We start from the raw sequence: 21,790 nt of genomic DNA on the forward strand, positions 1-21,790 counted from the left end.
TATATCTATACGTCTTGATTAATCTGTATATGTCTATGTATACCGGGGTCGAGCGAAGATATTCGGCTCCGCAGGCTAGACCTTCTCGGCCCTCGTCTTGTAGTGCATAGTCCGAAAACGCGGTCCATAGGTACCTACATACTTCATAGTTATTATGTACTGACATACTGGCATGGTACCTTGTTCGCGGGCGCAGCCCCAGCCTAAAGGTGAACCGTTACTACCCATGTCTACCGATCAATCAAGTAAGAGCAAAAGAAGTATGTATATCCCCGAACGGACTCGGATATGTTTTTTTCAGGTCTAACCATCCGACCGTCCGCACCTAGTCCTTCTTTTATCACCGTAAAACATGAATACCAGGCGGGTGTGACCTTACAATGTCTGCTCGTCGAATAAATGGCCAGCTTGCGTAGTTCAGGGGAGCTAGACCGCAGAATGAGTCAAATTTCAGACGACTCGTAAAGAGTTAAGCTCAACCCCACCAATAAGTCATCAGATAAATACACGATACATGCAGATGCTGCTACGATATTTCCTCGGGCGGGAACGTTGTGGCGACCCATAACGTCTTTACCGGATTCAATAGAGACCAAAACGTTCATCGCTTCCTTCGAGGCGTCATATAGTAGAAATTACTGATTGATCCTGCGGCTAGATAGATATATTTAAAGCTATGTTTTAGCTCCCCTTAGACTCGTCTTAGGATGGTATAATTTAGAACAGACCGATCGGTTGATCCCGCTAGAGCAATCAATGCGCTGATGGTTCCCGGAAAAGCCAGGTTTAGTTTCCGTCTCTAGTAAGTGCCGAGAGCGAGAACGAGAGCGAGCTTCTGTTACATATATGGGCCGTCCTCGAATAGAATAAGTATGCGGCGAATCATTGGACGTAACCTCAAACATCAATATACGACGACCAGATGAAACTAACCTTTAAGATCGAGCTAATAAAAGCGCAGTAACTGCCCATTGATCTATTTACAGCTCGCCGTATCGTCGCTCCTTACCCCCGATATATTTAACCGCATAGGATTTACATGAGGAATGAACATAGCATTATGTCAACTAGTTGAACCGATGGTGACTTGATTTACTTTTCCACCTAATTCAACTTCACGATGTAAATCTTTCCAAGTTTTTAGACTCATCCAGGCCCCACTACCAAAAGTAACTAGCATATGAATAAACCCATAATAATATAATAAAGATATATACGTCAACCTTGTCGTCGCTTACAGGAGTCTTGGGAGTTAGAAACGAAACGACATTATTATTGAACCCGATATACGAGTTGCTTCATTCTACTTAGTAAACACCACAAACAATTACTCAATTATTAGGTACTCAATTACTACGGAGATACATCCATTACGGATATGGCCGGTGAGTTAGAGATTACTCGATCTCGGTATGACTCTAATTGACAATGGTAGCATCTTGTTGAAGTTCCAAGGTACGGTCTGATTCTGGGACTTCGGGAACTCGGATAGTTACGTTCACACAAGACCCGTCTTGCGGTGTCTGTTTTCCCGTATGTCCATATATCCTGCATTAGCTGAAGGGTACGCTCGCCTCTTCGCTATAATTTATATCACGAGGATGCCTAAGCACCTAGCACTAGCAACAAGGACGTAGTCGTACTAAAATAAGAGCCACAGGAGCCATATGCCGGATCTACGGGTCCCATAAGGCTTGGAACAGGTTAATCGCCTTGGCAAGGTAGAGAGAATGGGGTATAGTCGCCTCATCTTCTGCATTGCGTACCTAGATATTCCAATGTAACATTAATGCATACCCCACCGATAATGTTGAAATGAGCGGTTAAGAGACCGCTACCAGGTAAAATATCAGCAAGAATTTTAATAAGGTAGGACAGACCTCCCACTTCACTTATAACGAAGCAAAACCACTTGATCTCACACATTCACCATTCTTTTCACTACATCGTCAGTCGAGTGAAGCTCCTTCGAGTCACATCAAAGCATATCATAATACTAATTTCATTTCAATCCTCTGGATATATTTACATCTCATGGTATATCGATATACCAATGTGTAACTATCCTTTCATAACCTCTTTCCAAGACTAGTAAAGCGTTCCAAGGCAAATTCGACGTAATCCATAAAGCATGTTGACACGAATACTTCAGTTCAGTTACGAAGGCGGCCCTTAAACGTCAAGCGCATTCTCTCTTCGGTAATCCTGTATACTTCAGGGAACCACGAGTTCAACCCGTCGTCCTCATCCGAACGACCATTCATCATAGTCGTGAGCGCGCGGGCGCACATCCAACAGAGAACCATACCGTGGCCTTGGAAACTAGTTGAGACCCAAAGGTCCTTCTCTCCTGGAACCTCGCCGACGAAAGGGAGGCCATCGGGGCTATATCCCATGATACCTGTCCACGCATTACGTATTCGACCTTCTTGGTCGTCTTCACCCCAGTTATCGCCGAAGTATCTCGGTAAGCTATCTTCAAGAGCTTTTGCGATGTCATCGTTAAGTGTAGTATCATCTGTCGTCCCGTACTCCTCGAGACCCTCTGCGACGGCCTTAGAGAGAGCCCCACCAATTACGATATCCCCTTCAAACTGCGTGCCTCGCGGTCGTTTAATCATATAATCGTACCCCTTTTCACTGAAGAAACTGTATGACCCTGCCAGGCGATCCTTCGGTACGCTTAGACCGGGTCGCTGCGCTGTGACATGTCCCCGTAATGGAACGACGACTCCCTGGAATTTCTTCCAAATGTTCGCAGTATATCCATTGGTAGCCAATACAATTTTCTGCGCTTCTATCGAACCCCTGGGGGTCTCTACCTTCCAACCACCACCCTCAAGCCTTTCTAGATTGATCGCGGGGGTATTGGTTTGCAAGTTAAGCCCCTTCTCTAAGCACAGTTTCAACACGCCTATAGTAAACTTGTAGGAATTTAAACTTCCTGCCTCATATGATAAACCACCATATACTTCCTCATCTCCCCCCTGGCCGCAGAAGAACTTGGAGCTTACTTCTTCAGCACTATGTAGAGCGTATACAGAGGCATCATCGTTGGGCATGGCATCCTGCATAGCCTTAACAGCACGTTGGTCGAACTCCCATCGCGCCGCATCATAAACCACATCTACTGTATCGCAAGGGTGGCTATCACACTCAATCCCGTGTTCCCTTGCGAACGCGTGCACGGCACGAATGTTAGCCAACTCGAGACGAGCGATCTTGATAGCCATAGCAGTGCCATGACGCTTCTCATGGTGTTGGAATGAAAGATAGGATGCCGCCTTCTGTGACCGCCTATAAGACGTAGGATCAGTTTCATAGAAATACATTCAAAGTATTCAGGGACAAGAATATACCGTTCCGTCCTGTTGCACCCGAGCATGTCTGCCGAGCCTCCAGCATGACAATGTCGCGGGTGCCTTTCTCTAGAAGGTTGAAAGCCGCTGCAGCCCCAGTGATCCCACTTCCAATAATTACAACCTCCGCCTTCCCCGGCAATGAACCAGTCGTGCGCAGGTCGGCGATCTCGTGGGGCTCAAGCTGCCAGTAGCTCCGAGTGGGGTTCTCTCTCGGCAGAGTAACGGGGATTGCGGCACGTTTGTCCATTATCTAGAATAGAGCAATAAAAATATAAGACTTATTCGCAGTATCTGAGAAATACGTTTGGTGCAATGAGGCATTCATGCCTTGACCCCATGTAAACCTGATGTTTCAATTAGAATCGTGGATTGAAACTTGAGGTTTGTTTGAGTGCATGGGGGGATAATAAGTTTCCCCTTATAATTACTACTCGAAAGATTTCAGTTATAGAGTCTTATTTCACATCGGATTATAATCATGCGGGTTTGAATGCGACCTGCAGAATTCATAGATAAGAAGACAGACGTTTGAGCCATTCAAGTTGCACATGTACCATGTATCACCTATGAGGTCCTTCTCGCGTGACCACACAGTAGATAAGACGGTATAAAAACGGTATAGATATTGTGGCTTTAGTGGCTAGTATAAATAGGGGTTATGGAATAGGGGTTAAAGCTGAACTACGAAAGAAGATGCCCCAAATTTACAATTCATAGAGAAGATAAGATGCCCTAGGTAGGTAGTCAATCATCTACTGTAAATATCTAATAATATCCCAAACAGGCCTAATTTCCCCGATTAACTACACAACTACTATATCTTTTCATCACCATTTTCTACCTTTTCCTTAGGACCTTCATCTTCCGTAGGCACTTCAGTCGGGACTTCAGTAGCTACTTCCTCTGGGTTTGCCTCCACGTCGGCTTGCGCTCCGAGAGGCGAGCCGTTTTCTTCTATCTTGGGTTTTCTCATGTCCCATCCACCACTCCAACCTAACCAACGTTTCTCGTGTGGTCCTCTCACAAAAAGTATCAGTAGCCCAGCTATCATCTGTGCGATATTGAAGGCACCGGAGTATGTCCATCCTCCCTTCGCGTAAAGTGCGTTGCCGACTGCTGTACCAAAAAGCTGTCCGCAAAACGTGTGAACCATGTAGATGGAATTTACAGCATTTTGAGCTGTAGGATCAACATGCGCTATGGCCACACGATTTCCAACAACAATTGTATTCATCCCTAGATCTCCGAAGAATGCCCAGATGACAGGGCCTGCGAGTGAAAACGTACCAACGAATGTGCCGATACAGATCGCAGCAAGAGTCACTAGGTGCGCAATAATAAGTGTACCGTGAGGATGTAGGCGTGCTATGAGCAAGCGAGAGATGACCGGATTAAGAAACACCGGTGAGATGCCGATAAGAGCGAATAGTCCAATCGCCAATGTTGACATGTGGAAAACGTCAGCTAATTGAAACGTCAAGGTCGTCCAGAATGACGTGAACATCCCCGAGGTCAAAAAGGCTATAAGAGCCATCTGAGTAAGATCCGGCTTGAGGAAAGGGAGAGTAACAATTTTCAGAAGTATCCTTGGATAAGATGTGCCAGGGCTTAGGGTGGGATAATCGGGCATAGTGAAGAAGAGGAGTATCCACACAAGCACCTGAAGGCCGAACGAAATCCAATAGACGTTTCTCCACGAGGTGTACTGGGTGATAATACCGCTAAGAAGACGCGCAACGAGGACACCAAACACAAGGCCAGACATAACCACCGATATCATAGTAGTCCGATGCCGTTTTGGGGCATATTGAACCGCTAACGGGAACATAAGTTGCGGAGTTACAGTCAAGAGACCGACGATAAACGAGAGGCCGAGGAATGACGAAAAGGACTGAGTAAGAGTACAGCCAAGCCACTGGGACGTGTTAACTAAGTTTCTCCCAATCGAAGTTTCACGCTTACTATCAGAGCCGTTACGAATATTAGACATAGAATCATAGGCCGTCGCCGAACAATATCGCCAACAGGTACGATCAGAAGAAGTCCAGCAGCATATCCAGCTTGAGTCATAGTCGGTACCAACGAGGCATGTTGATCTGAAATACCGAAGTCGTCCGCAAGGATATTTAAGATAGGATGAGTATAATAGAGATTCGCTACACTGAAAGATGCGGACTGAATAGGAGTTAGCATAAGTGTGGCTTACCATGTCAAGATATCTAGAGATCTGTTTGATCACTAGCGGAATGGTAACAAATTTACTTACTAGCCCGAACAGGATGTTCATTCCCCAGCTGAGGTCATGATTCACATCCGGATCCCATTTGACCCAGGAAGGTGTCCAGACAAGTCGATCAAAGGCATTCGCAAATCGTTGGTAGTAACTTGCCGGCGGCTCTTCGTTGGCCATTGCGATCTCTAGATATGATTAATCCCCTTGATCTACAAGCATACGAGAGGAAGCCAAGCGACACAGACAACTCATTATATACGAGCTGTCTCTGGCTTTGAGTCACACCGAAAGAATGCCATGAGATGTTGGATAACGTTGGACTACGTTGGTTTCCGTTCTAACATCGAATAAAATGAATAAAACGGCGAGATTAGAATGGTGTTGCATTATAAGCGAACAGGGGTCCAAGGGACCTTTTCTCCATGCAAGTAACTGGAATCAGTTAGCCCAGGCTTATACCTAGGTGGGTACGGGGAATGAACAACATGAAATAAAGGTTTAACGTTGGCTCTTACACATGATAATATACAAACTTAAGATCTTTTTATACTACCATGCACTTCCATAATCAGAGGGCTTTATAAGATAAAAAGGTCATTGATATATGCGCGTGAAGAAATCATAGAACATAGCTACTAACCCTGTATTTGAGAAACGTTAAAGACTAAACTAAAGGCACTGAAAGAATAAAACAACTAATCAAGCAACACAATGATACCATGCTAAAGCGCATACATCGCGAATAGGCTACATATCATCTACATATCATCTAAGGCTAAAGCACTTTCTCCAGCTAAGTTTCGATATGGACTCCACGCTTTCGGCACTACGGTAAAGACCCGAACTAATGGTTCAGGGTCTCCTATAAATAAACGTATCCACATCCCCTATATGATCTTCTACTCAGCGTCGAATTATTGAATCATATGTACGGATTTGACAAGATAATCGCTTAAATAAGACAATGACCTTTTGTAAAATTAAACCTTATTTCTCTTCGCGAGTAGCGTTGATAGCGAGGGGGCGCTTAAGAATCAACTGACATTCTCTTCTAAGCCGAATTGCCTATTATAAGCATTGTTGTTGTTACACGAAGTGTCACCTTCCAACAGCCCACGTGTCGTGACATCGTAACCCATTGTGGAACAATAGATTTAATCGTAGTGAAGGAAGAATACGTGCTTAATGCAAGGGCTTTCAAATCGGTATCTCTATAGGAACTGGAGGAGAGCTCAATTGAGTTGCTTTTCCCTGAGTGCCGTGTTGATAATGAACCAGACCATCGAGGTTCCCAGAAGGAACATTTTACTAGGTACGTAGGTGGTCATAACAAACCCTAGCACTGATCAATCTTATGATATACTTAGTGTGGTCGTTATTAGGAATATTCTTATAAAAAAGATCTCTCTATCCGTCTATCAACTAGGGTATCATCCAAAGCTCCCAATCTCCTTCTTTGCCAACGCGTTCGCTCTTCTATGAGATACTTCGCATAGTCCATTAAATTCGAATCCCCAGTTACTTTCATCTATTTATACCATAATACTAAAAACAAAACAATTAAACCGAAACAGAAGCACTATCTTGCTTCTTATCCGGGTCGTTTACGACAATTTGTTCCTCGGTTACTCTAACCTCGTGGGTGTGGTCGAGCTCCGAGAGCACGATCCAGGTGAACGGAACGCATAGGATGGTGAGTCCAAAGTTGAGACCGATGCTGGCAAAGTGATTGGCGTTTCCTTCGGATTGCATACTGTGAACAAGATAGTTAGTAATTGGATACCTAGGTAGGTAGGTGGTTAAGGGGGGGAAGATATAACATACGCCCAAGCAACCGTCTGTCCAAGAGCCTCAACACCTCGTAGGATACCCGTGTGATGCGAAAGCGATGACAAGTCTGTCGCATACTGGCCGACAAGCCAGTAAAGGAATTGTTGGAAGGCCTGGCCACCGAAAGTCCAAAAGAAAACAAGCGCGTACGCAGACCCGAAGCCACCTTGAAACCAATCGAATACCGGAGAAATGGGCGCGTCGTAAAACCGCTTCTGTAAGATTGTTGCCCAGATCCAAGTGCCAAGAAGGATGGTTACAATGGCAGTAAAAGCAATGCGGGCACGCGTTCGGATGTGGATGTTTTGGCGGTCGAGCAGAGCGGCAACGATAAAGGAGCTGAAGATACCGGCGAAGTTCGTAAAAAATGAGGAAAAGGCACGCGAGCGGACAGTAAAGTATTTAGTTAGCCACGTGCTAACGAAGCCGTTGTAGAAATAGCTGATGAAGAAGGCTGGTAGCAATAGCAACACACGTCGCGACACTAGTAATTTTCCCACAGCCCGGAATTCGGCACCCCAGGTCGCCTCCTTTCGTACGACGACGCGGGTGCCATCCTTGCGCCATACCTTACTCGCGGGGCTAAGGCAGAGGGCAATAGGTAGGCCCAGGCACATAATAGCGATAAAGACGATGTATGTAGCGGAACCGACCGAGCCAGCTGAAGAACGCTGCGCGTTGAGACCAAGGTTAATAGCGCCGCCAACAATAGGACCAGCGGCCTTAGCACTCTGCCAGATAGCAAGGTAAAAAGCACGGTCCTTAGGACTCGGGTAGCCGATAATGATGGCGGCCTCGGCTGCCCAGAAAAAGCCGGCCGAGATACCGCAGAGGGCGCTGCCGAAGAGCATAAACCAGGTGGTCGCGTTCACGTTGTTGGTGTAGAGACCGGCACCGTAGAGCGGATAGCCAATAGCGCCGAGAGCAAGACCATAAGGTAAACCGATGCGATTGTTAATGGCTCCTGCAGCTACACAGACGATAGAGAAGAGACCATAAACAAGAGCATTAGCCGCTGATACAGCATATGGTTCAGCAGCGCCGCCAGCCCCTAAACCGCCGAGGGCATCCCACATACCCGGCGCGGTAAAAGAGACACACCGCACGCGACAGCAATCTGAAAGGGTACAGACCGGAAGAGCGAATGCTTCAGCGGCTTAGAAGCCGCAGACGTAACAACACCATCATCCGGATGTTCGGCATAATCCGAAGTCGAAGACGCCATTTCTCTCTCTTTCCTTGACGATCCTCGGCGTAAGTGCTGAGGAAATATAAATCTGTCGTCAAATATATAGAGGTAGGTAACTTAAGGGGGGGGAGGAAGCAAGTTCTGCTACCGAAGAGAGCGGCAAATCAAATTGCTAGATTCGAAATCTTGTTCCAAAAACAACACCATGGTTACAAGGTGCATGAGAGCACGCATTATATATATACATACTTTACACTCATAGTCGTCGCAATAATAATAAGACCAAGACCCAAGGGGAACATGAGCTCGAAATTTTCGGGTGGATCCTATTGCGTGATTGTCTGGATCCCTACTTTTTTCGCTGATAGCGCGACACGGTGACAATCTGACTGACGCCGGTAGACTGACTAGGGTAAATCGCCGCCTAGGCCCGCGGAATATCGTTAGTGAATATTTTAATGAGAATTATGAATCAGTTTAGCTCTGTTATGGAAGTTTTTTTAGTTGCTTATTGAGAGTGGACATTAATGTTCATGTTAAAAGTAACTAATAGAAATACATAATCGTTTATTGTTAAATCTCATATATTTTCTATAAGGTTTATTTTGTAGGACCTTAGTAAGCAAATATAGTTGGAATAGTAATGCATAGTTCTAGGAGCCGCATCTAACCATGTGTAAACCAATTCTACGGATGCGTACATTATATTACATACTGAGAATTCTCTTATACGCGGCATAGTCTCGGTGAAATGTGCAGACGAAACTCGTTAGCCCGATTGCGCCATCCAAGCTAAATAATAAAAGGGAGGAGCCCTAGTCTTACAACAGGCGGGCAATCCGGGGTATTTGCCTCAATATATCCTTCAGCTTTTAAGTTCAGGTTCGATTCTCTTATATATTAGACATTCAATATCTTTTATATATAAGTTGACGGCCTACATAACTTGAAAATTTTAATTTTATAGGGCAATAGGTTTATCATAGACACGGAATAGGGGTGGCTTCGCTATCAAGTTGCACAGGAAATAAATAACAAAGTGTTCCTAATCATACAAAGACTTTACAATACAGTGTAAAAGTCAGAGTAAAGACCATATGGACTTTCAACCTATACTTTAGGTACTTGCTTTCTTAGATTTAAATGCTTTACAGACGAACAAGCTATATAAATCTTAGAACACTGTATAGGGGATCGCAATTTAACATGTGTTGAATAAAAAGTACGTTATGCCAAGCTATAAGTCAAATTTACCTTGCAATTTCTAGCATATCTTGGACACTTTTCAGCATACTACGGTAAATACAGCTAGCATGACAAGCAGTGCAAATGTCTAGATCAATAAGGGAAAAGATGAAGACGATAACAAATTAGACTTCATTCAGTCATTCATACATCAGCTAGTCCACTGGCTATCCTTATAACATACCTAAAGTCCTACTAATCATAATTCTTTTCGGCAAGACTGTACAAGTTGCAGTCCATCTGCCTAGGAACTGATGTTTAAACAAACATCCTACTTTGCGTCCCGAGTCTGTTCTCCTGCCACTGGTAAACCACCGCTTGCAGCGCTCTCGCCTACCAGAACCTCGTCTTCAGGGACACCAGCTCCGATGCTCCCAGAAATACTCAAATTACTCATGCCCCGCTCGATAACTCTACGCTCTCCTCGCCGGTCTCCGGCTATAGTAGTGCCACCCCCGATGACACCTCCAATTCCGGTCGCGCCGCTGACGCTGACGCTGGCTGTAGTGCTGGCGCTCTCGCTTCGGTCCCTTCCACCGCTAGCGCGACCGGAGTCGCTCTGTCGGCGATCCCGCAGAGCCCGTTCTAACTCCTTAATCCGTCTCTTGAGATTTTCATTCTCACGTTTAGCCGACTCTAACTCTTGTCGATAGTGAGCTGTCTCCTCGTAGCGCAGAGTGGCCGGCAAGAGTCCCGGCGAAAGCTCCGAGCCGGGAGTAGCTGCCACGCTCGTGTTAGAAGACGTGTAACCTCGAGGGAAATAACCGGATCCATAGTCGTATGGGACGCCATGTGACTGAGTGTATGAAGAACCTAGACTAGTGCTAGCATGATACGGGTGGGGTGAATGGTTTCGACTTTGGCTTCTCTGAGAAGCGGTGCTGTTCTGTCGACTCATTCCCGGTGCCGCTCGAGGATTTCGTGCCGCTTCTAAGACCGAAGCAGCACTCCCGGAGTGGGGTTGCGGGATTGGTATCGGAGCAGGCATCGAGCCTTGGATGGTAGCAGACTGGTTCAGGCTGCGTGTACTGGCACTTGAATTGGTCCGATGATGTCGACGGTCTGCGCTTGTCGTTGGGAGAGGGAATCCCGGACCGGATAGGAGGTGAGTATCGGTGAACGAGGAGGGGTGGGTCTGATCGGCAGAGGTCGATGCGCTCGTAGACGAAGCATTAGAGGCTACAGACGAGTTCTGTGCAGCTCGCAGCATGACCAAGTCGCGGCTCAAGCGGTTCACCTAAGCCATCCAAGTTAGAATGTTTACTACAGCATCGTTAAGGAGGTTACGACGAAAGATCATACCAAGAGTTCTTGCTCCTGTTCCAGCTGCGAATGCAGCTCTGCAGCCGTCAAGGGTCGCGGATGTCGCAAAGGACCTGGACCAGCACCGACGCCAGTGTCGTCCCGTCCAGGAGCAGAATGCGGAGCAGACATGGTATGAGTTCCTGGAAGTGGTGGTGACGAAAGAGAAATCGAGGATGTTCGGTTGACAGTCTGTTGATTCGAAGGTAAGATGTTTAGAGAAGGGGACATAGGAGTTGGAGGTACCGAGGTATGTGATTGCCCATTATGATTGGAAGAAGGATTTCGAGAAGCCGCAAGGACGTGGGGAGAAGGTGGGACTGAATTAAGGTCAGGCATATTGACCAAGCTATGATACCAAGTAGTTCGATGTCCTTAAGTCGTTTGATATCTCAGGCACTTGCATAGAAGGGGTTAGCTACTAGAATACTCCGAGTATCAACACAAGAGCTAACGAAGATTAGGTCCCTATTTGGTTCCGTCGACAGTGGTCACATTGTTCTATTAAATTTCCGTGATGACACGATAAAATGTACTAGTATTTGTTTGGGCAAAAGTTATTAGGAATATTGGGAATTCTGTTTACTGTTGAAGTCGGGTCGCGTTTAGTGGTCTGCGCCTGTAACTTTCAAAGCTTCTGCGGGGTCCTTCAGCCTTATTGATAGGAAACTTTATTATGGGTCGTGGCTTGAGCTGTCTAAGTGCTAAAGATACATAGTACATAGGTACCTATGTATACCGTATGTAAGGTGAAGTCCACTGGAGTTGACCCATCACATGCATCTAAGTGCATGAAGTACCTAAGTATATAAGGTACCTGGATACATGCCTACACTTAAACCTTTTCAGGCTTAGAAGCTCCGGAAGAGACCCCCACCTAAGCTTCATCATCGATTATCGATAAGAAAGAATGATGACGTAGATAGCTCTCTTTGCTCGACAATTGAATATGGGGACATGACGGCATTGACGGTTCTCTGATGTCAAACTGCGTTTTAATGCCTGTCCGTCTTAGAAACCTCATAGACGCGTATGTATGTAATCCTCGATCTTACGCATATCTAGGACGTTCCGAGTTGTATTTAACTCCTTCTTCGACGTTGTCTAGTTTTCCAACCTTCTAAACCCTAAAGATTCATCAACTCACAATCTATCAATTACACTGATCACTATAAGTTGTACGGAACTAAGCTCCCAATCCCCCCTTCATATAGCCCAGTCTATTAACGTCTGATCAGATTCACTAAACCAAACTTAATTCTCAACATCATACACAATGTCCTCTGCATCAAACGAAGGCCGCGAATCTCCTCCCCCTGAGAGCCAGAGTGGCCGACAGTTACAGGAGACACCCGCCTCGGGACAAGGCACAGATGAAGCTCCCAACAAGAAGGAAGCCATGCAAGACCAACTAAGCGTAAGTAAAAAGTAACCTCTAATCATTATACACCTAGAATCAGGCTAACATATATAATTATGTAGAACCTAACCTCAAACCCCAAGGGACCCCTCGAGGATGCAGTCACGGAGAAATTTAGTAAAACTACAAAGCCATCGTAAAGGAGCTGGATTTAGTATGAGGGATATTTAGGATTGTATAGCAAGCAACGCGTTATTTTATAGAGATGGGATATTAGATTACGAATATGTACGGCATAGTTTAACACATTCGCCGTGATCTTACCTGATTAAATGAAATCATTTCTTCCATAACTCCATCAAATCATCAACTCGTGCTTTCACTATAATCATAATTCATTCATGGAATTATTTTGGGTACCTAAGTTATGAGAACATTATTCAACTTAGTATACATAAGCCATAATGACATACTTAGGTGTAATACGCTGCTTACACAGGTCGTAACCAAAATAAATAGAAAACCAGGTCAATTGGTAAATCACAGAAGACACTTCACCACAAGTAACGTAAGGATGGGAATAATTGTTCGATTATGAAAATGTAGTATAGACAAGACAATCAAGCTGCCATACCCGATTAATATAAAGCTACACTAAACCCAGTATCCGAGACATAGTAATTCGTAACGGCATCAGATTGCTCACATCCTATCTCTTTATGCCTTCTCATCTCCAGGCACCTTCGAGGGAATAGGACCCGTTGTGCTCAGAGGGGTTGATTCCTCCGTGCCAGCCTTCGGGCCGGGTGCAGGGACTGAAGCTAAACGTCATTTGTTAGCCGCAGGTTCGTCGCAACTATTGATACGCATTAAATCAAAGTACTTACATGGGTCCGTCGCCGCGCTGGCATTGCCGGAAGAAGTTGGCTGTGCTGTCTGTGCCTTCTCCTTGCCGAAGACTCTCTCAAGCCCCGAGGCTTTGTATGCAGAGCCACCATGCTCCTCCTTCTTGAGATCAGCTAGACGGCGCGCCTCGGCATGGATGTCTTGCACTTGACGCTGGCCTTCAGTGTAAAACTTAACCAGCTCTTGCCATAGGGGAGCTTGTCGCTTTCTCGAAGTACGAGCTGAGGCTGCCACTAAAGGACTATTGGCCCGGTCGGATACCGTGATTGAATGTTGATCAGTTGCTTTGGCACGTTCGGTAGCGTGGTACTTCTGGTCGAGGTTCATTAAGGTGTTCATGAAACGGTTGGTAACGCCCGTGCGTGTGATCAAGCTCAATCGCACGCTGGAGAGCAGCATCGCCCACGACGTAACCATGAGCAAGGTACTCAGCCAAGATACGACTTCTTGGTTTCTCTTCCTGAGTAATCTCATCGGTATCTCGGTCGGCATTAGTGGTATGAGGGGTACCATCATCGACTTGACCATCGGCGGGAATTACAGAAATCTGCGATCCTTTGAGTTGAGTATTGTTTAGGAGCTGTGCAGTCTTAGCGGCAGTCTCCTTCTCGAAGGTGACGCTGGCATCTTTCGTATTGCCTTCGCCCGGTGTGACCTTAATCTCAGTGATCTTGCCACTATTTGATAAGAGTTAGTAGACAGTAGTAACGTGAGATAATTATTTATAAACCCTACCAGAAGCTGAAGAAGTCCCTAACTTCGTTGTCGCTCGCGTCTGCGCTAATATTCTTCACCAGAACAGTGAGGTTAGAAGCCATGATGATGGATGGAATGATAGATTGAGGGGTAATATAGTATATGGGTATGAAGAAATTATAGAGTCCAATGTAGAAATATAAGGTAACTTAGGAAGAATGAAGATGTAATTTGGAAATTGGAAATATTGAATGTGACAAAGTTGGAGGCCTAAGTTAAAACGTTTGACCGCGTGCGACTTCTTAATTAATCATTTAAATCAACACCTGATTCTAACCTTTGCTGTGGATGTGTCACAAGCTTGTATCAGTATTAGATATTTCCATGCCTTTCCCCCATAAAGGCGCTAACGGAAGAACGAGGGGCAACATACACGTCATTCCATTAGACCAAGAGCTCTTCTCCTGTGGCTGTGGGACAAGGATTTGGCAAGATACCAAGGTACGTACCTAGGTGCCCATAGATTACCTACTAAGGTACTTCGTTAGGTCAATGTTCAATGTTCAATGTTCACATCTGCCTAAACTCTCATGACGATTACATATACATGTATGGAGGCGAGAGAATAATAAACCCTTAACTTACCTAAGTTAACTTACCAAGTACCTAATAACAATAATTCGTTCAACATGAGTTTAATAGTAAATGATTTCAACTACAAGCAGATTCATTACCTAAATCATCCGCGCGTAGCATTACAACACAGATTCGAAATGGCATCCAATAGCGAGCTGATTATGTCACAAGGTGGCTGTATTAGGCATCTCTATCACTTGGAGCCTTGTTGACCTTATCTCCATACAATACTCTACTATTGCAATTTTATGGTGTCGCCAATATAAGTCAAAATGGCAGAAGCGATCGCGACGCTAAGTCTTGTTTGCAATATGATGCAGGTAATCTCATTTTCTGGAGAAGTTTTCAGGCTCTACCACAACCATGAGAGATCACTCACCAGACTCGAGCCTTGCATCTAACACTGCGCATCTATCAGCGCTTGTAGAAACGTTGCAAGAAAAATTCAGGGACTATAATCCCATTTATTCCAATACTAGAGATGAATTAGAAGGGTTAGAGCAACAAGCAAAGACAAGGCTCCAGAGCCTAACATCTGACTTGGTTAGAGACACTAAAGAACTACAAAAGCTACTCGAGAAGGTCACGACAACCGCTTCCGCAGGGAAGCTTGACAGTCTCAGAACAGTCATAAAGTTCAAGTTTCGCTATAATTCCAAGATTTCCTCACTAGAAAGGAGAATCAACGGCACGCGGAGCGTCATGGACTCGGAACTCCTGAGCAGAATATGGTAGATATCAAACATTCGCTCCGATAACTTAGGTACCTATCGTATTAACAATTCATACAGTTCGTCGACGCAGGCAAGCCATTGTCTCTATGAAGATATGTACTCAAATCTTCACGACGATATAAAGCAGTTTATTGACCGCTGGTCTAATGGGGAAAGGACCATATCAAGACTACTTGTTAGCGAGGCACAGAAAACTAGGGTCCACGTCACAGCAGAGTCGAAAAATATACGAAATAAAATAGATGCGATAGATTTCAGGTTGCTGTCCGAGTCGACGCAGCGCAATCTCGAAGAACTGAGGAAAAGGATTCTTTCCACGTTATGGTTCCCTGAGATGAATCAACGAGAGAACACTATTAAAGAGGCTTCAGATGATGTCGTATTTAAGATCTTCCCAGACTCAAATTTTGTGGATTGGCTTCGATCAGATACATCAGACAAGCCGATATTCTGGATTAGCGGCAAGCCGGGAAGTGGCAAAAGTACATTGACAAAGTATCTCATACACAGTAGCCAGACGATTGAATACCTTCGTACATGGGATCCCTCGGTAAAGATATTTCATTTCTATTTCTACGCGCTAGGACAAAACCCTCTACAAAAACAGCTTCGGGGTTGTTTGCGCACTCTCCTACACCAGATTATTACCGAAAATCCTAATACCTTGATCCGGTTACTTGAAGGCCGGCCAGAGGTAAAAAGGAAAGCGTCGGAACACGATTGGTCTCATCAAGAACTTCTTGATGCTTTATCAACATGTTTACGTGACGTAGCCTATACGTCTTGCCTGTTCCTTGACGGGCTTGATGAAATCCAAGATGACGAGAGAGTACAGATTATTGAATTAGTGGAACTTTTCAAGGACATCCCAAGCGTGAAAACCTGTGTGACAAGTCGCCCAGAGAGATTGTTTGTGCAGAATCTAGGACAGCGCCCATATCTTCGAGTTCAGGATCTCACTGAACAAGCCATACGTTCATACGTCGAAAATGCCTTGGGAAAATATGAAGGTGCTTGTGAGGTGTCTGAATCGGGCGACCATAGCCTTCTGGAGAACATCGTAAAAAAGTCGGAAGGAGTATTCCTATGGGTAGCCATGACACTCAAGGATCTCATTAAAGGAATAGAGAAGCACGGAGACTCTTGGGAGTTGTTGAAGCAACGAATAGAAATGTACCCCCCTAATCTTGACGAATTATACGAGCAAATGTGGACCAGGCAGAACCAGGACCTACCAACCCATAAACGAGAAGCAGCGATACTATTTCGATCCGTTTTAGAACAGCAGCCACCCGATTCACCCCTTTTGGTTTCTCTGTTAACTAACCACCAGGCTCTCCGGAGCGAATTGCAGCGGCTCATAGTTAACAATGGTTTCTGGAGCTTCGAAGACGCGAAGCACATTCGCAAAGAATTTGAAACATGGCTCTGCGCAAGAAGCGCTGGTCTCCTCGAGATATCCAGTAAAATGAGGCACACGGAATTTTGGATAAATGGTATCGATACATCTAGTTTTGATAACTACTTTGTTACCTTCATTCATCGATCAGTTTGCGAATTTCTTACGGAAACAGAATGCGGTCAGGATATTATGAGTTATGACGATAGGCCAATTATGGCAAGGTACCTTGCGTATCCTAATGCCGCCAGAGGAGCGGCATATGTCCTTGCTGCTCAGGCTCCGGAATATTACTTAAGTAATCCTACTAAATCCCAACAGGTATCACGGATCTACAATCTTTTAGAATCGTCGGGCAGTGAAGGACAAAAGAGCTATCGTGAATGGATGCCACCGCCGAATATTAATCATATATTCCTTCAAATCATCGTACTGGTCAACTCTAAGCTAGGCAACATGGAAGTCCTTGACGAAATCCATCAGAAGGATAGAAAGTTCGAGAGCCTTTCCATAGAAGAAAGGGGTGTGATTCTTTTCGAATGCTATCGGCATATCGGAATTGCTTTGGACCTGGATATATCCAAGCACAAACACAACACGAATAAACAGGATATAAGCATAATTCGGGTCCAGAATATGGAATGGATTGAGAGGAGATGGAAATTCTGGCTCACGCTTCTTCAACGTCAAATGGACTGCGTCAAATGGCTGCTTATACATGACTCGGATCCGCATTTGATTATGAAAGGAGACGATACTATTGAACGTGATCTCTCTTGGTTGGCCAACAATCTCTATTATATTCGCCCTACCACGTTCCAATTATTTCACCTTAAAATGTTCACCAATTGCCGCGAAGTCCTTGTAACGGGAGGTAGACTAAATCCACCCCCAAGGAAGCAAATGAAAGCATACATAACGCGTATAATGGGATTCGTCCGTATATTCAACGAATATAATAATGGCGAGCAAAGAATCAATATGGGTTATGCAGATTATTCCACCCCGCTCATCTGTGAAGTTGAATTTTCAGTGAACATTGCTTGGTTCTTGGAAGTCATTAACATAGCTGCTGGTCTCGACGGGCTGGCCGATCTACCAAGCAGAATTACTGAGTCAGTCGATATTCAAACTCATTCTGTTAGGATTCACCAAAAGGGAATTTTGCAGCCATGTACAGAGAAGATCAGAACGAGGCTTACTGCAAAGTTGATTACTTTAATGCCCAGCTATTTCCTAAACTTAGTTGAACAGGATGAAGTCTCTCGTATCCTGGGGGAAATCATTAGGGATGCTGAATTAACTTCAGCATCAGAGGGCGATGATGCGAACGAGGAATCGGATCATGTTGATGCCTTACCTTTACTACCTCTAGGTACTTAGCGGAACCATCGTCTAAAGGAGTTGTTCTTATTATGCATAAATACGCTATTATGCATCAAAAGCATGCTATAATTATCGTCAAGTCCCCCTCAGCGCGTTCTGAATTCACTTTGACGCGTCTTTTCCTACATTTATACCTATTATTGGCGTTTCCTACTCCAGCCTAGTTAATAGAGGAATAATCTAGACTTGGCGTACTTCCAGCTCATCGTGGTATTTGTAACACCTTCTTTGCTTCTGCCAGAGTGTTTTCAATAGAAAAATCGAACAGATAAATGCGCCTAACCCTGCCAGACTAATTGCAGTGTATAAAGCAGCCCGGTACCCTTTCAACTTACTTTCTATAGACTGATCACCTCTAGTTACATAGGCTTCCACAGTTCTGGCGATCCCTAAACCAATCGAAATACTATAGTTCATCACGGTACTAACCAAGCTCGCCGCAGTACCTTGATGTTTCCTCTCGACTGCATTTGATAAAACCAGCATTGCGGCCGGAAACCCTGTATCCATTGCCCAAGAGATAATTAGCACGGAAAAGAATAACTGAGTCCAATAAATTTGCACGACAGGCATAGTAGCAATAAGCGCAGACCCTAGAGTGAACCCTAAGAGTGAGATGAATACGACAATAGACGGCCCTAATCGTTGGAGGATAAAGCCTGTTGATACCGTTGCTAAACAACCGACAACAATACACGGGGTAACATATGCCGTAGCCTCAAATACCATAAGAGTCAGCCAAGTTATACAGTTGTAAGATGTGTCTAAACATACCAAAAGCGGAGGAGCCCCACGAATATTCTCGACAAATTGCCAAGTATATGATGCCCAAATTCCGAAACATGACCAGCCACAAGCGCCTACAACTAGAATGAAAGATACGTCGGATGAAAGTGCGTAGAATGGAATAAGTGGCTTAGGGGCATAATAAGATTCGATCAGCGCGAATAGTATTGCAAGTAGAATACCGACGATTAGAGCGATCCAGAGATATGGTTCTTGCCATCCGACAAGAGGGGCCTGATTCCACGCAAAACCTATCAGTACGAGAGCTGACACTCCCGCGATTGCTCCTGGTATATCGAGGTCGGACATTACAGCGCGAAGATTAGCAGGTGTCTCGCCCTTTGAGGTAGATATATTAGGGATAGTAAAACACCCTATTCCAGCGATGATGAGAAGTGTGGCAGCAAAGACCCAGTATGTCAACGGCCACCAAGCCAGCGCGAATAGACTTGCGCTTCCCGCCCCAATCATGATCCCCACGGGTGTCATAGTGGCAACAAGGGTGAAGACCATGGCTTTCTGCTTTCCAGGCGGGTATGCTATTCCTAGAAGTGCAAGACCATTTGGAAGCGAGAGAGCAGCGCCTAGGCCATGGAACACTCGAGAGGCCATGAATAAGACGTGAGTTGAATATACCGCTGTCCCCGAAATAGCAGACCAAACAGCCGACCAAACAAATCCGGCGAGAAACATTCGCTTATATCCATATGTGTCACCTAATCTGCCTGCTATCAAGATGAAGGTACCGATCGCCAAGCTATACCCAGCAAGAACCCAGATCAGATCGCTGGTGTTGAAGATGCCGAAAGTGATCCCTATTTCGCGGAGAATTGCTAGCGTTTGGCCGATACCTGCTTCTATAGCTTGTATTAACCAGCGCCATGTGATAATTGTTTAGATTTTCAACTCACGAGCACACAACTGGGATGTACATATCGTCGAGACGAACAAGCCTATATGTATTCTCGACATTTCACTAGCTATATAACTCGAATTTTTAGGAACCCGCGGCGGAGGTTTCGTTCCGAGTGGCATCGGCCAGGATATCTCCTCGATGGCCCGAAGCCCTGAGCATCTGACGCTCGCATGCCCCCGCTGCTGCCTTGCAAGACTATATGCCCGCGGAATAGGTGGTAGGGATTTGTCACGATATCCTAATCGCCGAGACCCCATGGATAGTGGAGAGCGAACCGCATTGGAGGACCCTGAGCTTGGAAGATGATCCTCATCGCTGCTAATCGAAAATCTAGACTGGCGTTCCGGAGAATGAGTCGTCGCGGCGACCTCAGGCGGTGTATGAATGTCGCTTGGACGACGAAGGATAACCTCGTGGGTCGTTTCATAGCTCCAAAACGAGCTTCCGAAAAGAGAGTCGGTGAACGACATAACTACATGGGATTATGTGCGGGTAAATTATGTGCGATAACCGGTAGCTATAACATACGGCACGCAGGCGCGAGAGCCCATGATCTTCCGATATTTAACGACTCTAGGTCTCTACCCATAACCACATAGTCATCATTTGAGCATGCTCGTGGAATATACCTGGGGATATCCGCTTGTGGTGTGCTAGTTGACTTCATACTATAACAAGAGGTCAAGGGTGCTCTCTGTAGAGGGTGCTATCAAGCCATCGTAGGTTCTTATCCTGCGGTTTCGTAGCTACGTGCTAGACTTATTTCTTACATTTTGGAATGGCGTGTTAATGGCCTGGGCGATGAGATCGGGATTAGTCAAACCAGGGATGATCGATTAGATCACCTATCAGCAACTGGTGATGCGTTCCTACTTAGCCGAGTCGGTACCGGCGCATATATCTACGATTGTTGAATCATGAGTAGAAAGTTCACCATCATCATTCGAATGTCCAAAGGTGTATAGATGGTAAAGGGTGCTTTTGCCCATCTTCTGAATGGTGTGAAGTCTGGCGATCCTTCGGAACCTCGAGCGGATAAGCTACCAATTCTGATTGGCTCTTAACCAGGTTTGACGTCTGAATTTGGTAATTGGTAGCTTGTGCCCACCCTCTGCCCCTACAAAATGCCGAGATCCCTTTTCGAGGATTAACTACGTTGCGATGTAATAATATCTCTTTCATCCGGTTCACTTCATAACGCCTTCCAAAGGGGTTAAGGATGGTATTTCGCAACAGCACATCTATATTATGTGAGTTTAACTTTACTCACGAAATCACCACATATAGGTTTGGCCCCTAAATAAAGCATACCCAGAATCCAAACAATGGTGTATACTAAGCTACCGAGCAAGTTTTAACGAACGCTTGTTAAAGGGGCTGAAATATCCGATATATAGTTTAGATCAAATCTTGAATATTCATATAAACTCGTATAGTATGTATGAGGCGAAGAATTACATGGTCGGCTATCAGATGACGGACGTAACGGAGATAATAATTCGAATCAACATAGGAACTATAGGATTTGGAGAACACTGAAGCATAGAGAAAGCGCCTCGGCTCCGTTCGGTCATGGAAGATGGCTGTCATTAAATCGTTTAAATAAAGCTTCAATACGTCCTACCTAGACGTAGCAATCATTCAGACAAACAGTAACGCACCTTAACCAAGTCCGACAGGTTTCCATAGGCCTTTGCCAATAATAGGAAGTCGGTTTACCCCCTAAGAGGCCGAAATATGATTTGCTCGATCAAACCTTATACCAAATTCTATAGCAAGCTACTGACGAGTCGAAACAGCTTCAATAATC

At 45.1% G+C, this 21,790-nt stretch overlaps 6 protein-coding genes across 6 annotated transcripts; 1 reads left to right on the plus strand and 5 right to left on the minus strand.

Annotated features, from left to right (window-relative positions):
* Positions 1-2,153: 2,153 nt before the first annotated feature.
* Positions 2,154-3,609, minus strand: GL218_03018 (putative oxidoreductase OrdL; the record flags this gene model as incomplete). Its single annotated transcript, XM_033579563.1, has 2 exons — positions 2,154-3,297; positions 3,350-3,609. The coding sequence occupies 2 exons, from the start codon at positions 3,607-3,609 to the stop codon at positions 2,154-2,156; spliced, it is 1,404 nt and encodes a 467-aa protein (XP_033436651.1).
* Positions 3,610-4,176: 567 nt separating this feature from the next.
* GL218_03019 (putative transporter YgaY) lies at positions 4,177-5,772 on the minus strand (the record flags this gene model as incomplete). Its single annotated transcript, XM_033579564.1, has 3 exons — positions 4,177-5,277; positions 5,325-5,537; positions 5,629-5,772. 3 exons carry the CDS (start codon positions 5,770-5,772, stop codon positions 4,177-4,179), a joined length of 1,458 nt encoding a protein of 485 aa, XP_033436652.1.
* Positions 5,773-7,155: 1,383 nt separating this feature from the next.
* On the minus strand, positions 7,156-8,501 carry GL218_03020 (UNC93-like protein 2; the record flags this gene model as incomplete). The annotated part of the gene is made up of 2 exons (XM_033579565.1): positions 7,156-7,348; positions 7,420-8,501. 2 exons carry the CDS (start codon positions 8,499-8,501, stop codon positions 7,156-7,158), a joined length of 1,275 nt encoding a protein of 424 aa, XP_033437451.1.
* Positions 8,502-10,130: 1,629 nt separating this feature from the next.
* GL218_03021 (uncharacterized protein) lies at positions 10,131-11,500 on the minus strand (the record flags this gene model as incomplete). Its single annotated transcript, XM_033579566.1, has 2 exons — positions 10,131-11,096; positions 11,162-11,500. The coding sequence occupies 2 exons, from the start codon at positions 11,498-11,500 to the stop codon at positions 10,131-10,133; spliced, it is 1,305 nt and encodes a 434-aa protein (XP_033437450.1).
* A 937-nt stretch (positions 11,501-12,437) lies between these two features.
* GL218_03022 (uncharacterized protein) lies at positions 12,438-12,721 on the plus strand (the record flags this gene model as incomplete). The annotated part of the gene is made up of 2 exons (XM_033579567.1): positions 12,438-12,578; positions 12,644-12,721. The coding sequence occupies 2 exons, from the start codon at positions 12,438-12,440 to the stop codon at positions 12,719-12,721; spliced, it is 219 nt and encodes a 72-aa protein (XP_033437449.1).
* A 517-nt stretch (positions 12,722-13,238) lies between these two features.
* On the minus strand, positions 13,239-14,245 carry GL218_03023 (Protein vip1; the record flags this gene model as incomplete). Its single annotated transcript, XM_033579568.1, has 4 exons — positions 13,239-13,336; positions 13,409-13,668; positions 13,721-14,104; positions 14,163-14,245. The coding sequence occupies 4 exons, from the start codon at positions 14,243-14,245 to the stop codon at positions 13,239-13,241; spliced, it is 825 nt and encodes a 274-aa protein (XP_033437448.1).
* Between the last annotated feature and the right edge of the window lie 7,545 nt (positions 14,246-21,790).

The sequence above is a fragment of the Daldinia childiae genome (assembly GCF_008694065.1).
Source record: "Daldinia childiae strain JS-1345 chromosome Unknown Scaffold3, whole genome shotgun sequence".
NCBI classification, from domain to species: Eukaryota; Fungi; Ascomycota; class Sordariomycetes; order Xylariales; family Hypoxylaceae; genus Daldinia; species Daldinia childiae.